The sequence below is a fragment of the Halyomorpha halys genome, unplaced genomic scaffold, assembly GCF_000696795.3.
Source record: "Halyomorpha halys isolate HHAL.00 unplaced genomic scaffold, Hhal_1.1 Scaffold467.1, whole genome shotgun sequence".
NCBI lineage: Eukaryota > Metazoa > Arthropoda > Insecta > Hemiptera > Pentatomidae > Halyomorpha > Halyomorpha halys.
This window is the reverse complement of record NW_027114004.1, coordinates 24,825-44,036: the sequence shown is the minus strand read 5'-3', so window position 1 is coordinate 44,036 and position 19,212 is coordinate 24,825. Positions and strand designations below refer to the sequence as shown.

The window sequence follows — 19,212 nt, the reverse complement described above, 5'->3', positions numbered from 1 at the left end:
TTTGATGAATAAAGGTGATTATTTGAAAATATTTATTTATTTATAATTTCCCCCAAAAAAACGACAGGACTTTTTGAATGACCTGGTAGAAACGTCAATTTTCCAAACCTATTTTGGTGGGGTTGTTAGGTAATTTTGAATTTTGCCACTCTTAATACAGTTTTGGAGCACTTCCCTAGTACCTACTTGATAGTACCCTAAACACTGTTGAGATAGTGGTGGCCAGTATGTTAAGAAATATAGAGTCAAAAACGAAGCCAGTTAGTATCTAGCCTGGGCGGGTTGACCTTTATTGTATCTATGGTGACCCCCACAGAATCAAAACTTGGTCTTCTTACTCTGCTTAAAACAGGTTGGTAACCAGTATGAGGATAACCGTCCCGTCCCATATGCCAAAAATAGCCAGATAGAAGGTAAACAAAAAAGTACCAGAAACTATAGACTTCATTGGTATTAAGCACGTTTAGCACTTACATCTAATATGAATTTCAAGTTGTGTTTTCCAGGATTGTATTGGTAAAGTTGCAAAGATGTGAAAACTAATTATAAAGTTTTGACCACCTAGCTGACAGCTTTGGTTGTGTTCTTGTTTTTGATAACACAAATGTTCTGCAAGTGAAAAATGAATGTATATCCTGATTATGACACTTAATTAAGGACACCAGATTTGTAAAACGGTTGTTTTGGAAGAAAGATTAATATCAGCTAAGGATGCCCTGGAAACAGAAAATACTGTCTTATTTCATAAGGCAATGGGGAGCATTTTGTAACATAGCCATTAACCCAAGTAGCAGAAATTCATGCACCTAACAGCCTTGGACAGCAATAAAAAAGAAAAACAGGGGAACATAAATTTTGCCCAAAAAATTGAAGTCCAATTGAGGTTGTCCTTTCCTGAAATTTGGGTGGATTCTGCAGATCTCAGTTCTTACAACTAAGACGAATTGTAACTAAAGTTTCTGGAATGTACAAGTTTTGTCGTTTATTTTATCTATTTTTCCTTTACTGAAATGGCCAATGTTTAAGCCAAGCTAAGTAAGCCATCTTCATGATAGTAGAGAGGAGTAAAATGGCTAGTATGCCAACAATAATTCTATATTTAAGAATAGGTTTTCCAGTAACTTGCAAGGCTAACTATGTGAAGAGATTGGGACAAACCAATATTCTGCCTGTTTCTTTCTGTTATACTAACAAAAAATTTTATTTTAATCCGGGAGGTCAGGATTAAATTATGTAAAAAGTGCATTTAAAAAAAATGTTTACATATACATATTCTTTTTACATATTTTTTTTCTAATCTTTATAAACTGAAAAAAAAATTTATTCATCCTGGTAATCCACAAAATTTTTTAGAACATTATGTGCATCTCCAACAACTAAAATAACAAAATCCTTGACAGCAAGAACTCTACAGTTTATAACTTAGACCGAACACACAGTATAAAATTAGCATACCTCATTCAAAAGTCTCTCTAGATTTCCTGACATTTCATAAAAATATCTCCTTGTGATTAATTTTTCTTCTGATTTATTTAAACAATCACGAGCTATTTCTATTACTTGATGATGAACAAATCTAATTATAGGTAGAGCATCTAAATCATTACAATCAATATGTTTATTTTCTAAAATGAAGCTTTTTAATCGTTCCTCCATTTGTCTAGTTGCCTGAAAAGAAATTTATGTCAAATTTCAATAAAAGCTAAAGTTAATAATTATACATTAAATAGTATTAACTTTAAATTTAAAACCTTGGGAAAACGTTCTTTGTAAAGCATGTTCATCATCACTATATCATTATCCATAATAGGTGAACGACTGGGACTGCTAAAAAAAAATAAGATTCAAAAAAGTTAAAGCAAGACATAAAACAAACAATTTCTCACCTAAAATCATAGACAGATATATTACTAAATTTCAAGAATAATGCATATATATATATACCCCCCCTTATTTTGGGGAAAAATGGTAAATGGGGGTGGGTGCAAAAGTGGGGATTTTTCTCCAAATCATTTTGTATATATATACGTATGTATATGCAGGGCTCAATTACTTCTATTTTTTCCCTTAAGGAAAAAGAAAAGAAAAAATTATGATAGATAAGAACATTCCTATATTGCTTATTCCTATTGTACTGTATTAATTGTTAAACTTCATGTAAAAGAATCATTCGCTGAATGATAAGTCATTCGCATAATGAACGATCATTTTTTTTATTACCCCATACTCCACAGAGTTTAAATTTCTGGCACCACTATTATTAATATGCATTTCATGACTTGTTTCACACAAGAATCATGACTATTAAAAATCTGGTTAGGACTGGTCAACCTCTGGGTAGCCCAAAATGAAAACAAAATGAGGTTGATAAAAAAAATTGGATGTGCGTTAAAAAATAATTAGTGTGTATTAATTCATTGCAGATATTAAGGTATACCTTTTAATCCTCATTACACTCAAACAGTATAATATAATACAAATAAGTTAAAAACTTATTTATGTTATTCTATGACCGCATCCCCAACAATCTTCTCATATTTATTATCCACGGTCAACTATCTTCTCATCTTTATTCAATTATGAATGCCGACTGTTTCTTCCTTTCAATTCATTTTATTACACCAAAATATAAGAGAAAATTATTGTCATTTGTAATCGTTTTAGACACTAATGGAATAAAATACAAAGTGGGAACAGAGCAGACAAGGAAATTTGAGCAGTGGAAAGTAAAAAATGGTACATTGTAACACAACAGCCATTTGATTCAGATGGTTCAATTCTGGGAACAACAGCTTTTGAGGTGAGCTTAGATCAGGTTACCCTTCAGAGAGGTTTTACACTTTGAGCTGGTTCCAAAAAAAAGTAAGCAGCATTGAACCATCTGACTGACAAATTTCTTGAAAAGCACTCACTTTGAAAACAATAAGTATGTCAAATCAAGATGTGTATGGCAAAAATGCAGAATAAAGTAACTGACAATGAGAGTCTATATTTTAAAAAATAATTTTTAAGTGTAGATTTTACACAAAATTTAAATAAAACTTATTTTATACACAAAAACCTTTTTGAAATGACCTAGTACAAAAAACAACAAAAACTTTTTGAAATGACCTAGTACAAAAAGCAATCATTAGTTGGACTAGTTTCTCCACCAATAAAAGTTTTAGCACTAGTAATACATTAAAAAGTACATACAATAACAGGAGTCTATTATGATTGGTGTTGATTGATTAATTAGGCTAATTAATACATAAACATGTACACACACACTTGCTTACATGCATACATGTACACACACATTTATGCGATTACAGTATAACTTATCCATACTGTTTCATTATAAATTTAAAAAAAAACAAAAAAAAACCTTAAACTCCTGGAACGTGGACGATTAAATGGGCTTTTTCTACCTTCATCTTCGGCACTTTCGTTTGAAGAAAAGTGCCTTATTAATATATGAAGCTCATCATTAGTTGGAATATTAGGTAATTGATGAAGACGTTCCTGGCTTGAGCAAAGAGACTGAAAAATATGTTTTAATAGTCAACAAACATGAAATGAACACAAATCAAAACTTCAAACAATTGTAAAAGATGGAAGAAACCAATTTCTTCATTAATGGTGCAATAAAGTAAAATTCCTGAATTTACTACACCAAAACAGAGAATAATAAAGGTTTAAGAACATTTATTTTTTTAGAAGTCTTTTAACCATATTTAAGGGGTGTAAAGACCTAACTTTTTATTTATAAAGTGCATGCCAAAACATTTATTTTTGATATATTTGGGCAAACATTTTAGAAGAAAAAAGAATTAATATAATTAGGTTTATAATAAATATAATAAAGTTTAAACATAATGTTTGTAGAATTTTTAAACCATTTAGCCTTATCATTTATAACATATGTATCCTAATAAGGTTATTTTAATTACTCTGTTTTGCCCGATTTTTCTATTTGGGTGATTTCATGAGCTTTATTATTTTCCTTGATTTACAATGTTACTTTTTATAGTATATATTTATTTTCATTCTCATGCATAACTATTATTTTCTTCTTAATATATGCATACAAAATTTCCACACATAGTTAACATTTCATGAAGGCCAACACAGTGGGTCAAGACATTAACAAACATTAAATAATAAATAATGTGTTTTATTTTGACTGATCACTCTCCAAGCTGTTGTTCTATAGATTTTTTTTTTTAAGGTTGACAGATAATTACTTTATTTATTGATAAGTATTATTACAATCTGCCTATAGATTATAACAACAGTTTAACACTTCATACATAAACCCAAAATAATACAGTTAAATTATATACGTTATAGTATATATGTTGTCTAATAACCATCAGTTCAAATACTTATCACTGCCAAATCGACAATCTAATAATAAAAAAATGTCAGAGGAAAACATTGTAGGTCTACTTATTCAGTTTCAACAACTACTATTGCTTTTTAACTTGGTTGTGATACATGCAGCTGATGCTCAGAAAAATATTGGATTTTAGAGATAACTATTTTTTAATGCTCTCATTCATAATCATTAAAAGTTATGTCTGAAAGACAAATTTTTAAATCTTCAAAACTTAAGTATTTATGCTATTTTAGAATCTGGTATTCTCAATGCTGTTATTATTTTTCAGAAACTTTCATAAACTGGAAACTTGGAGATTGATCAATACTTTTTAAGTCATTTTTTCATCTTCCAATTCAAAATATTAAAAAGTATAAAAATATTTACAAATATTTAAAAAAAATATAATATTAAAAAAATATTTGCTTTAAGTAGGTGTAGTATTTTTTCTAAAAAATGCGAAGATCTACTTGCTGAAACAATTCTCCACAACTTTGAGATAGAAATGGACTGTATCAATTCAAAATGTTTACTAATTTAACAACATTAACACCAACTTTAATATAAATAATAATAAGGTATAAGATGATATTTTAAAAGATAGCTTTTTCTACCATCATAGATATAGGCAAGTGTAACATCTTAATGCCCAACAATAACATTAACAAGTTCACTTGGAGTGTATGGAGGCATATCTTGTTGATATTGGACATATCATTTAACTGCATATGAATGCACTCATAAATCCCTTAAAGGTTAATATTTGATGTAATTAAGCCTTTAAGGGGTTAATAACTACTGTTTACTTTGCATAGCATGTCATACATAAAGCTTAGCAAGGAATTCTCAAGAAAGGGTCTATTGAATGGCAGACTTGTTAATATTATTGTAAAAGAACCCTATAAATCAATATTGAAGAAAACTGCACACAAAAAAAAAAAATGGATCTTTGGAAGCTAAAACTGAAAAATAAGAAAATATTTTTATTTTTAAATTGATAAAAACATTGAATTTATGCAATCAATTTCTCTTTCATAATTGTGAAAATATCATTTCAGAAATACGGGTAGTAATATTTATTATTTTTAAAATGCCAAAAGTAAGTTAAAAGTTAAAACCTTGGATTGACCCATCAAAAACCTAAGATAAAACGGTTTTTACAATTGATGGAAAAATAGTGTATTGCAACAATTGGTCAAAACATATTTTGAGCAAACGAAAATCACAGATCGATCATCATATCACACAAGTGATATCTATTATTTTTCTTCCTGTTAACCATGCAACTTGACCAGGGATAGTTTTTAGATATTAAGAAAAATTGCCTTGCCAATTACACAATCCCTCGAAATTTTAAATGCATTATTATTTTAATATGCTAACCAAGAAGAATAAAATAACTGTAAGTACACATAGTGATAAATAATATGATTTTGAATGGAATTACTTAACTAAATTGACCTCTCAGTTTTTCTATATCATAATCACTTACTTTTTTTTTTTTTTAAGATCTTAAACAAAACTTTCATATTTTAAATATTTTTTCATATTATGTATGTTTCTTGTTTACTTACATTTATGTATATTTTGGTTTCTTATTATTTGTCTATTAATTTGTATTTGGTTTATTTCTTACTTAATAATCATCAATTAGCTATTTTAGCTATTCTTTAAATCCTATGATTATTGTTTCTCTTTTGGGTTACTAATTGTAAGTTTTATTATTTTAGTTTAGAAAGCATGTCATATTATGTTTTTAATTGTTATGTTTATAAGACATTTTAATAACTTACATATTTTGGATTATGAAAATAAGAAAAACAATTTTTTTAAATTTTTGAACCCTTCTGATATTTCTTTTCTTTATTCAAGACCTTTTGTAGTCATATTAGTATATTTAAGAGCATTCTTACTGTATACTTAGAGATGTTTATCAGTATATTTTATTATTTTTTTACTGCATATTTTACAGGTTTTTATTGCACAATATATGACATAATCTGGGTTTTTTTTTTTATGGCATAAAAATCCGGACCTTGGTTATTACAAACTGAAGTAAAACTTTTATTTATTTATTTTTTTTTTTTTTGTGGGGTTGGTAAGAAGTGAAATCTAAATAAATTAATGTATTAGAGTATACAACATATAGTTACTCTGCTCAAATTGGTATTTGATTTTTTTTAAATAAAAAAACAACTAGGTTCTCATTATAAATGGATCCGTCAAAAACAAAAATTGTTTTTGTTAACAAATCTCTTGTCATGTTTAATTAGGTATAATAATCCTTAAAGCACCTTGCTTTGTTTACACATTTTTCATAAGTCCAAAGAAAGACAGAAGTGTCAATAAAATTTGTAGTTATTTTTCTAAATTACATTTATAAGAGGAAAAACATGATTAATTTGCTTAAATCTTCTGTTAACTATCTCGACCCTTTTTGCTACAAATATGGGAAGTTATGTAAAGAAAAACAAAAAAGAATTAGAAATGACTTTGTAAAACAAGCTTATCAAGCATATTTAGGAAAACAACTTTGACAGCAGGATACATATTTGATGCTAATTAAAGAGTGTAAAAGCTTTGTGGAGACATAATTAAATTCCAATAAGAGACAAAGAGTTGATTCATAACTGTCCATTATAATTGATTATTTAAAGAGGAGACCAAGCTCCTGCCAATTATTGGCAAACCTGTGAACTAGGAGGGGTACTTGACCCAAGTCTGAACAAAGTACACAGTAGACAAAGACTCTGAGCAACAGAATTTTGGCTTGTGCTTAGTCAACTCAGTATGAGTGAGAAGTTCAACACCTCACCCAGGTGAAGGAAGGGCCAGAAAACAGGAGAGACTGAGAGGAGAGAAGAAACAGAAGAACAATGTTCATAGAAACCTTTATTAGTTACTGGACTACAATAGAACCACATACCACTCTTAACTTAGCCTCCTATCTTGAATCACTTGAACTGTGTTACAAATCCGGATATCTCACTTTTCAGGGAAAGTTCTTTCATCAAACATCAGGTCTCACCATGGGAAACTCTCTCACACACGATCTCTCTAACATTGTGCTTAATGACCTCCTTGATTTCTTCATCCCTTTATTCCATAACGATATTTTATTTATCAAAAAATATGTAGACGACCTTTTTCTCATTCTAAATCCTGATAAAATCCCTTATATCCTTTCTTCTTTTAACTCTTACCACCCTCGCCTTTATTTCACCTTCGAAACCGAAACAAACTCTTCCCTCCCCTTTCTCAACCTCCTTATTATAAAGTATAATGATGGCTCCTTGTCCACTGACTGGTATAACAAACCCACTTACTCCGGTAGACTACTAAACTACTTTTCCCAGCACCTCCACCATCAAAAATCAACTGCCAAAAATCTCATATACCATTGCCTTTCCTTATCTGATCCCCAATACCACTACACAAATGTTCACCGTATTAAGACTATCTTGCTTTCAAATAATTTTCCCCTTCACATCATAAACAAACTTTTAAACTCTTACATCAACTGTTCTACGCCTACTTCTCCTTCTCCAAACTCTCTACATCCACCATCCACTCTCTCTATTTATAGATCCCTTCCATATATCCCCTCTCTCACTGACAACATACAAAAGTTCTTAAAATCAACCATTCCTTCACTACATCTTGGACTCGAGTCTCAAAATAAACTATCTTACTTTTTTACTAATACTAAGGATCCTATTCCTCTCCAATACCGCTCTAACATTGTTTACCGGATTCCTTGTTCCTTTCCCCAACTGTAATTCTTCATATATAGGCGAAACTAAGAACCATCTTAGATCACGTATCTCTCAACATAAATTATCTATAACTTCCCACAACTCAGCCGCTTCCAAACTTTCAGAACATGCCCTTACACTTAATCATGCTTTTGATTTTGACCATACCACTATTTTAGCCACTGTTCCTAATTACCAAAAGAGACTCATCTCAGAATCCATTTATATTCATCTTGAACCCCTTCCAGTTAACCACAAAATCGATAAAAACTGTATCTCACATACCTACAGCCATATATTAAACTTAATTAAGACGAAATAATTTTATGCTCATTTTATTATCATCACCACATTTTTCTATTATACTTTTGTTTTTCACCTGTTTGTTATCTCTCTATCACTTATATTATCTATCGCTCCATTCACTTATATTTATTCATCTATGTTTAATATAACTCTATCTTATAATTAACTTTCACATTTACTTTGTATTGTTTTTTTTGTAAACTTTTACTTCACATGTTTCTATTAACTTATTTCACTAATCATTATCATCACCTATATTGTTAACATTCTATCACAATTTTTCACTTATTTCTATACTTTATTACTTATAAGTAATTTTTAAGTAATTATTTTTAATCTTTTTATGTACTTCTTTTTACATCTCACCTTGTACTTTTATTTTATTTTGTAAACTTTCACTTCCGATTTTTAAATTACCTTATTTCACTTTATATTATTCATGTTACTCCTGTTATCTTTACTATTACTATTATCTGTGTAGATAAATGATTATTTTCATGATATATAAAAACTACAGTTATTATCATTGTCTAATTATTTTTCTTTGTATATTTTTTTTTTTAATACTCTTCACTTACTTTTACTTATTATTATTTACTTCTTTTACAATCATTGTTATTATATCCTGTATGGTATTAACTACCATAACTATATTTTCTTCAGTATATACACATATTATTAGTAACGATATGTATCATTCTAATTTTTCTAAATTAGAAAATTATTATAATCGGAAGATTATTGATGATTGACTGTGTGTATAGAGGAATGGAATATGGTCCGGGTGCGGTAAAAAAAAACTCAAATAGTAAATAATTATACTATTTTTATTGAGCCAACGTTTTTTTTTTTACTATGTTTACTTTAAAATTATTTCCGTTATTGTGGTGTGCTTACTGCCATCCCCACTCCTCCCATTACAAACGGCTCAGTCTGTCTTTGACTTCCATCATAACTGGTATGAATTCTGTCTGATCATTTGATTTTATTCTTTTCTTTTTTCATCTCTTAATTTGTACTTTCTTTAATATTTCTTCTCTTATTTTATCTCTTATCCATCTGTTACTATTACCCTTTTCATTTACTGTTTACAACCTTTAATTTTTCTTATTATATTTTACTTTTCATTGTATACCTCTGTTATGTTCCACTTATGTTTTTTGTTTTTTTTGTAACTATGTCAAGTGTTTGAATCTTTTTTAGCCCTGACGAAGCCCTCCAACGTGGGGTGAAACGTTGGCTCAATAAAAATAGTATAATTATTTACTATTTGTGTTTTTTTGACCGCACCCGGGCCATATTCCATTCATATTATTATTATCATATTTCTGTATCTTTCTCTTATTATTTTTCATTCTTCTTCATATCTTTATGACTACTTCCTGTATGCGCAACGTATTTGAAATAGAAATATAGCCGTTAAACGGCTGGCCACCTCCTCCCCACTTCCGCTTTATTGTCGCCTTCTGTTCAACCATTCGCTTTGAACAGGTAGGTGGTCCTGATTTGTTCTTTCCTCATTTATTATCATTTAATACCATTATTATTATTATTATTTATATTTATTCTTTCAAGACGTTTATTTAATCTCTAATTTCTTTTTCCCCGTATTGTTTTTTGTTTTACGTACATCTCCTGTACTTTTTTAACTGTACATTTTATGTATTTTTAAAATGTTTACTCTTGCCATAGTTACTTATTTTTTATTCTTATCATTGTTTATTCAAGTTTATTTTATATTGATACTATTTTATGTCTTCTTTCTTTTTATTTATATGTAATTTCTTATCACTTTATTTTTACATAATATTTATCCTAGCTTAAATTACCTAATTGTATCTAATTGCTGTAATATTCTCAGTTTTTTTTTTGTACCTTTTTAGCCCTGATGAAGCCCTGCAAAGTGGGGCGAAACATCAGACATTAAAATAGTTATAAGCTATTTGTTCTTTTTTTGTCCACAACCCTGACCATCTTCTTATATTTATTTTATTAGTTCCTAATCAATCATCAGCCGAGTAAAGTTGTATCATTCTATATTATCCCAATCCAATAAACAGCAAAATTTTATTTATTAACAATGTTAACATATCTTTACACCCTTTTGGCTAAACTCCACATATAATCAGTTTTAATGTATTACTCATTTAAGAATAGAGGTTTTCTTTTCTTTTTTCACCATGCTTAATTTATTTTGAATCCATAATAAATACAGTCCACTAATCACTTTTACCAACTTACCAATCAATTATAATTAATTTGGACAATATCCCCCAATATTGTATTACAATCACCACAGGGAATATAATTAATTCAGACAATATCCCCCAAAATTGTATTACAATAAGCCCAGGGAATATCTGAATTAAACAGTTGTCAATGTAAATGGTATGAGTCGATAAAAAAAGTGCTTTCATGTTACCCAAATGTACAATTGGCTAAACCACTGACTTTGTACCAAGATTGGCCTATATCAATATTTACTGCACTTGAAAATGTTTTAAACAAGAATGATGAATGTTTAAAATATACCTGTAAATAATTTTCTAGCATCAGTTTGAAAAAATTGAAAGAAAGCCTTTTGATGGACCACAAATCTATAATCTTAATAAGGACAAATATTTTAAAAATTCTGTGACTTAAATTGGATTGGATTAGAGGTATTATATCAGTCGTTAACAATTTTTAAGGGAACCACAAAGCAGCAGAATATTATAAAATAGTCACAAAAATGCTTCAGAATTTAAAAAAAACTTGGAGCTAATATGAGTATTAAAGTATATGTTTTGAAAAGCCATTACGATAGATTTCTTGACGACTTCAACCAAGAAAAGAAACAATCCCACCAGGATATCAAAATAATGGACGAGAGATCTCAACGTCAGGGAAGAAACAGATATGATGGCTGACTATTGCTTGACCTTGCAAAGGGATTGTCATGACCAAGCATGTCCTAGACTATCATATAAAAAACGGATTTATTTTTGTAATAGTAAGATCAATCCTATTTAATGCCCATTCATAAGACTGTTCCTATTGCAAAATAAAAAGTTTTTTTTATGTATTTTGTTAAATAAATAACACATTTTGAGCTTTCCAATCTACATTGTGTGTGTGTGTGTATATATATATATCCAAAAAAAACTTGTTAGATGTTTTAAAACACATACTCTTTTTCTTATCAGGCTCTAAATAAACAAATGACAATATTTTGGTTCAAAAAATGTTCCTACCCACCCAAAATAATAAGTTTTTCTTTTTTAAAATATAGAATATGAAAATCCTGTACTTCAAAAACTGGGGTCAATTCAGCTGATATTTGCTCATTTTTAGAAAACTTGAATTATCATAATTGAATTTGACTTAAATACCCATAATATGCTGAAAAACTGGGCCACAAGATCACTGATGCCCTGTGTAATCATTACACTTCAGACTATACTTTCATTGTATACATGATAATATGAATATAAATAACACAAAATTCATAGATAGAATCAAAATTATAAAAATTCATTAAAAAAATCTTTTGAATATGACCTGGTTATTCCAGTAATAAAAAAGTATGAAAACAAAAAACCTCTAAAAATTGATTCTTTTTGTTTTTACAAGAATGAAACTGAAGTACTAATTTTTTTTAAAAACTGCTTATCTTTATACACACCGTTTGTTGAAAATGACAACCAGTGAGTAAAGTGGATTACTTTTTAAAATGTCATGAGAGGGAACAGTACCCAGTGGCACCTCCTCCAGTCATGATATAAAATTTAATTATTAAATGAGAAAATCCCTTATCCAGCTTCATATGTCATCAGATATGATTATTGTGGCTATGGTATTTATGAGAGTGTTGAGATGTCTGTTTACTTTATCATAGAATCATTTGTAGTAGGTTTGTATGTGTCCATTAACATTTGGCATTTGAAGTTGTGAAGGTTAGTATTTTAAGTTGATGTTCCATAGAGCTTTTAAAATCATCCAGAATGTATTTCCCCGAAAGATTTGAAGTCCATTAATGGGACTTTTTTTTACTGTTTTACATATATGGATGCTGTGTCATTCTTTGGTTGGATGCAAGTCCAAGATAGAGTATATTGTCTGCCTGTGGAATGGGCGTACTCCCAGTAGTGTTATGAAGTACTTACAATGAAGGATCAATAGACTAATATTAAGTAAGGTAATTACATAGTCCAACTAATTTATTAGTGATGTTTGCTATTTATCTAGATTAATTATTGCAAATGCGTATATTAAAATCCATATCAATTTATTTTAATTTTTATGATATCTAACATAAAAGAATCCATTTTTATGTTTTGGGATATGTAGAATATGAATATGCTATTGATTTTATGATAGCATATTGATTAATTTTAACTTTTCTGATTTCCAATATATTAGGGTCCTTAATATATTAGGGTCCTTTTATATGTTTCGGGATATACAGAATATGAAAATGCTATCGATTTTAAGATTGTGTATCAATTTATTTTAACTTTTCAGAATTCTACTATATTAGGGTGCTCTTATATGTTTATTAAGATGTAGCAAACGAAAATGCTATCTTCTGCGATTTTACGATCACACGCTTGCAAATCAATTTAATATAACTTTTCTGATTTCAAACATATTAGTGTCCTTTTATGTTTTTTAAGATGCTGAAAACATACAAAAGGCTGAATATATACAAAGGGAACCTAATATAAGAAGGAACCCTAAGAAAAGTTAAAATAAATCGATGCGCGATTTTAAAATTAATAGCATTATCGTTTTCTGCAACTCTTATAACATAACAAACATATAAAGGGACCTTAGTAAGTTAGAATCTTCTTTTTTTGCTTCTCCCCATAGTGCCTAATCAGCGTAGGGAAATGTTCAGTCACAGGCTCCAATATTCTCTATTAGCAGCTAGGTTCCTGGCTTGACGAAGATCCTTCCCTCTTGCTCTTGCAAAGCCTGTCGACATACTCCAGATAGGACTTCCTTGGTCGTCCATGAGGCCTTCTGTCATCTGGTATGTACTCCATTATCTTTAGGGGGTCCTTATGTTCCTCCTTTTTAATGACGTGGGCGAACCATTTTAACTGCCATATCTGCAGAACCTCCTTCACTGAGGCAATCCCCAGTTCCTGGCATATACTCTCATTTCGGACACAATCTCTCCTCATCTTCCCCACTGTTCTTCACAGAAACTTCATTTCTGCAGCAGAAATGCACCTGCCGGTCCATCAATATCCAGCTTTCGGCTCCATACAAGAGTATTGGCAAGTATACAGACTTTTAGATATGGAGCTTGACATTCCTAACTACCTCTCGCTTCCCTATTACAGTATTGCAGATCTGGTAATAGACTGTATTTAGCCTTCTTTATCCTGTTTGATATTTCTGAGTCCACTTTCCCAGACCTGTCTATTATAGTTCCTAGGTAGGCGAAATCTGCAACCGCTTCTATTTCTTCCCCATTACAATATATATGGAGATCTTTCTACTAAGAGAACTTGCCTCCCTACTTGTAATATCTTGGTTTTGGTGGTATTTCCATTCTTTTCCAGTGGAGCTCTTCGTGCCATTCATTCACTGCCTGCAGAGGAGTTGTATAACCACCGGGCGGAGGTTTCTACGCCCCAGGAACGTCCTCTCTGTTCTTCTTTTACAGATGGCAGCCACTTCATCCATGTAACCAGATTTATAAAATGGCCTTATCATGTGTGACCACCTTCCCTTGCTCATTTTTTATATTTCTTATAGCTTTAATTTTCCGGGCTCTTAAAGACTTAAAATCTTCTTCCAAAACTGCTTAATGTTCTTTCAGTGGTCCTGGTTCAGCCTTTTCCCGAAATTCCTCCCAAGACTTCTGTTTTCCCCTTCTTACTGCTTCCTTTGTTCTGTTACGCACACAGAATACCAGAATACATACCACATATGCCTGCCATTTCTCTGGTGTTTTGTTTCGACAGTTGTCTTCCATGTCAACTTCTTTTCTTTGACCTGTACCCTCAGCTCTTCTGTCCCCTGGAAGTTCTCTTGCCCTTTGTGGCTAACCTTTTTACTCCACATACTATGGATGCTGACTGTAGTATACTACTATTTATGTAGCTCCAAAGGTTATCTAAGCTATCATCTGCATTTAGTTCTTGGAGCCAATTCCTCAATTCTTCCCTTTATTCTTCACTCATCCAAGGATCCTGCAGATTCTTTACTTTGATTCTCTGTTACTTAGAATCTGAAAAGGAAAAATAAATCGATATGCGATCTTAAAATTGAGGACATTTTAGTATTTTCCATATCCCAAAACATATAAATGGGCCTTAACATTTTAGTAATTAGAAAAGTTAAGATAAATCGATACACAGTCTTTAAAATCTATAGCATTATCATATTCTGCATATTCCGAAACATATAAATGGACCCTAACATATTAGAAATCTGCTTCCAAATCAGAAGGCTGCGAGTGTGTTTTATAATTCTATGCTTGTAAAAATCCTGGGGATCCTAATCCCCAACCGCTGCCCCTTCTGTTAAACATAAATAACATGAAATATGCTTAAGCAAGAATTTATCGAGTTAAATAGTCGTCAAATCAGCAATCATCAGGTAACCAATTTAAGAAAAAAAAAGAATCGCTGCCCCTTCTGGTTAACATAAATAACATGAAATATGCTTAAGCAAGAATTTATCGAGTTAAATAGTCGTCAAATCAGCAATCATCAGGTAACCAATTTAAGAAAAAAAAAGAAGATGTTTAAAAAAAAGTGAAATACTAATACCGATACGTCTGTAATTTTGTCACAATATATATACGTATATGTCTTGTGTATCTTTACTTAAGGTACAATCCAGTATACATAGCTCTAAGCATTTGATTTTCATATTTCTTAAATGTATTGACCCTTCCCCCTCTCCATAAAAAATAAAAAGTTTCGAACTCTACCTTCTTGGGCGTTTTCCACCACCTTGAAAAAAACAAAAAAAACACGAACAAACGTTTTCATTACTACTGGAAGAATGCTGATTGACCGTGTGTATTAATAAATAGAATTTGGTCTGGGTGTGGTCAATTAAAACTCAAATAGTAAGCATCAAGTAGATTTCATTTGGTGTACTATTTTATTAGAGCCAACATTTTGCCCCATGTTGCAGGGCTTCGTTAGGGCTAAAAAAGATACAAACACTTGACATAGTTACAAAAAAAAAAATATATATATTGAGTGGAAAATAACAGAGGTATACACTGAAACATAAAATGTAATAAGAAAAATTAAAGGTTATAAGCAATAAATGAAAAAGGTAATAGTAACAGATAAAGAGAAGAAATATTGAAGAAAGTACAAATTAAGAGATGAAAAGGGATAAGAATATGTTAGGGGATAAGTTTTCATTACTAATTTTAAGGAGCATTAAATTTTCTGAATGTCTGACATTTTTGGAAATTTTCACTGCCTCCAGTGAGATGGATGGCTATTCTAAATTTCTCAACATGTTATACAAGAAACTTGTAGAAAATGTAAATTTGGTACAATTTTTTACTTAAAATGTGTAAGAAGTCAGTTGGTTACTAAAACTGAAATAGTCCTTTTTTTCAAGATGGTGGATAATGCACAAAGGGAGAGGATGAAATATTGATTTTTTTATGGGAGGGACAAGACATAACATATTTAAAAATCAAAATTACTCCACCATTTACAATCCAAAATTACATCTTTACTGGGCATTGAACAATATAAACAAGCCACTTACATGGAACAAACGACCAGTCTTGCATGTTGCTAAAAGACAAACCTTAAGAGAGAAGATATTCATAGTAGAAGACTAAACTTTACTGATTATGTGGAATTGTATTTCTAGAGATTTGCCCCCCCCCCCTCAACCCTATGCTACTATTTGCCCTAACTACTGTTTGCTCCGAAACTGCTAAGTTTAATATTTAGAGAGAAGAAAATTGGTGCTTAAAGTTTTAAGAAATTTAAATTGAAACAACACTTATTTTGTATTAAAGCTTCCTCTAATTATCTTTTAATACCCTCATGTGATCAGTATCTGTCATCCTATAACCACATGGTTGACATTTGGATGATAGCATATGAAAACGGAAAATATGACAAGCAAGCTAGTCTTGGCCAATTTGCAGTTCGAAGACAGTAATGTGGACAGTATGCCAGAGGCTGGGGTTGATATGGCTGTTACTGACCAAAGTATCCCATTATCTACCAGCGTAAATTTTCGGAGAAGCGCTGTTCATCCCAACTGCTTACAACTGTCCTAATCAGTGCTATGGAAGAATGCAGAAATGTGGGGCAACTAGGTTCTGGTAGAGTAGTTCCCACATTGGCTTTCTCCTTGCTATGTATATCCACATAACTGGGTATCTAATGGAACATCAGTGTCCATCTATGATTTCCCAGACTTCCAGTTTTCTTTGACACTGTTTGAAAAAATCAAAGTAGTATCCAGCCCCCCTCCCCCCGTTTCTCCACTGCCTGAGATTGAAGAACAAATATATAAAATTATTATAGAGATAACCACATACATTAATGTCTTTTAAAGAGTAATGTTCAGTCAACCCATATTCATGACCAAGAGTAATGTTCGGTCAACCCATATTCATGACCAAGAGTAATGTTCGATCAACCCATATTCATGACCAAGAGTAATGTTCGGTCAACCCATATTCATGACCAAGAGTAATGTTCGGTCAACCCATATCAAAATCTAGAGCATATAGTTATTGAGTCATAGCAAAAATGTAAGAAAGGAAACTTGGCTACAATAAGAAAAAGGATTTTTCATGAAGCACATTTATCCAATTACTAATAAGTAACGCTTCCCAAGGGGGGTTAATAGGCAGGGCCACAGGAGGACAAGAGAGGGAGATGGGTGCGGGTGTCTCCCCCACTCTTTGCGGCTGAATCAGGCCAGAGTGCCCTACTCACTGTCTGACGATTCCCATTCCTCCCTATCCCTGCCACCTCTGCGTGGTGCCCCCTGGGGAGTCCGATGGGACTCGCGAACGACAGAGGCACGTGTCCATCATGCCTGTCAATAAGACAGGCATGATGGGCCCTTTAAACACCCAAGCTAGGCGTAGGGAGCTTGAGCTGAGGCGGAATGGCAGAGGGTGTATAAAAATATACTGTCTTTTATCGACCCAATTGGGGCACCTGGCGCACCCCATTGTATCCAATGCCCCCTGTAGGGAGAGGGGGTAGTACATGCAGTGCCTTTAAGAACCCCCATACTCATGGGAACAAAATGAATGACAACTTCTTTTATATTTATTCCTTTCCAGATGAGGAGGACTCGTCCTCCTCAGATATTTCAGACTTGGCAGGGCAGTGGAACTGCCAGGAAATGTTTCGAGCTCACTTTCCACGATCGTGGAAGAGATGAGCGATGAGGAACTTCAGCAGGGGGAAGGGAGAAGTGGAAACACTGCCCCCAGACTCCAGTCTAGAAGAAGGGATGGCAGAGGATCGGGCCCAATGAGAAGGCGGTGTGCGATCAAAAGAGCCACAGCAGGACTACAGGAGACTAAGAGTGGTTTGGGCCCAGCAACTTTGGTTGATAGGAAACAGAGCTCTACAGGACCTAGTTTTGCTGCGGAGAGCGAGCCAAGGAGCGTGGATCGGCCAAGGGGTACCGGAAGACCTTCAGGCCAACAGCCTCGGCTGATAGGGACCTGAGCTCAGCGGGACCCGGACCATCCATGAGGGCTAGAATGAGGCTTAGGGTCAGTTCTCAGGATACCAAAGGTCAACAGGGCATCTCCACCTATGTTGTTAGGGACCAGAACCCTTCAGGACCTGGAACGACCAGGAGAGCTGATAGGAGGCGAGGGGGACAGTCCCAGGACACTGATGAACGACCAGGCCCGTCAACCTCTGTTGATAGGACCAGAATTCTACAGGACCGGGACCCTCCACTGAGAAGAGGATAAGGTCCTCCCAGGGACTTCTGCGCCTACGGCAAAGAGGCCTAGGGGAGGTGGACCAACCAGACCATCATACTCTAATGCTGCGGGATGCAGCAGGATTGCCATCATTCCTGACGGCTATTCTTCCGTCCAGCTCACTCGTGAGCAGAGTGATGAGGTGCAGGCACGCCTGATCAGGATTATGGACGAACAGGCACAGGGGGGTGCACACCTCATGTTCAGTAATTTTATATATCATCTCGGGGGGTGCATCGTGATTTGCGACAACCAAGCTGGTAGGGACTGGCTGTCGACTGTCGTCAGAGACGTCATCATCGGCGAAATATCACCTTGCACGCCAGCAACGTTGATGAGCTCCAAAGGACCACCAGGGTGGGAATCTTCTTCCCTGGTGAGTGATTTGAGGCAGACATTCTCCCACGGAGAATTGGCTACCAGAATTCTAGGATGCCCGATGTTGAGAGATGGACGCTGGTCGGCATAAAGGAAGAGGAGGCTGGTTTTACAGGGTTTTCAAGATCCCAGAAAGCAGCCTACACTTTTTGGAAGGCAGAGGCTTCCTGATGAATTACAATTTCGAGAAGGCCTTTGTGAAGGTACACACCAGGAGGAGACCTCCACCAAGGGAAGAGAGAGGGGCTGTGGTGCTTCAGGTGTTTCTAGAGGACGGGCTGTTGGTGGACCCAGAAGGTTGGAGGTGGATAGCGATCCTGGAGGTATGGCTACTGGGGACGCGTCCATGGTGAGGGCCCAACAGAACAGAACCTGTATCCTGTATAAGAGTAAACTCAAGATGCTGCCTCTTTGGGATTTATGTTTCAGGGACTTGGCAGCAGCGAAGTTGGCCCTCAAAGAGAGAA

The 19,212-nt window shown here is 33.1% G+C and overlaps 1 protein-coding gene across 1 annotated transcript in view; it reads right to left on the bottom strand.

Moving 5' to 3' along the window:
* The window catches only part of dop (microtubule-associated serine/threonine (MAST) protein kinase dop), a gene marked incomplete in the record, with an annotated part of 102,490 nt that overhangs the window by 60,562 nt on the left and 22,716 nt on the right, over positions 1-19,212 (bottom strand). Inside the window, 3 exon segments of the mRNA XM_067051257.1 lie at positions 1,456-1,668; positions 1,752-1,827; positions 3,368-3,522. Of these exon segments, the coding sequence (XP_066907358.1) occupies positions 1,456-1,668; positions 1,752-1,827; positions 3,368-3,522 (444 nt within the window).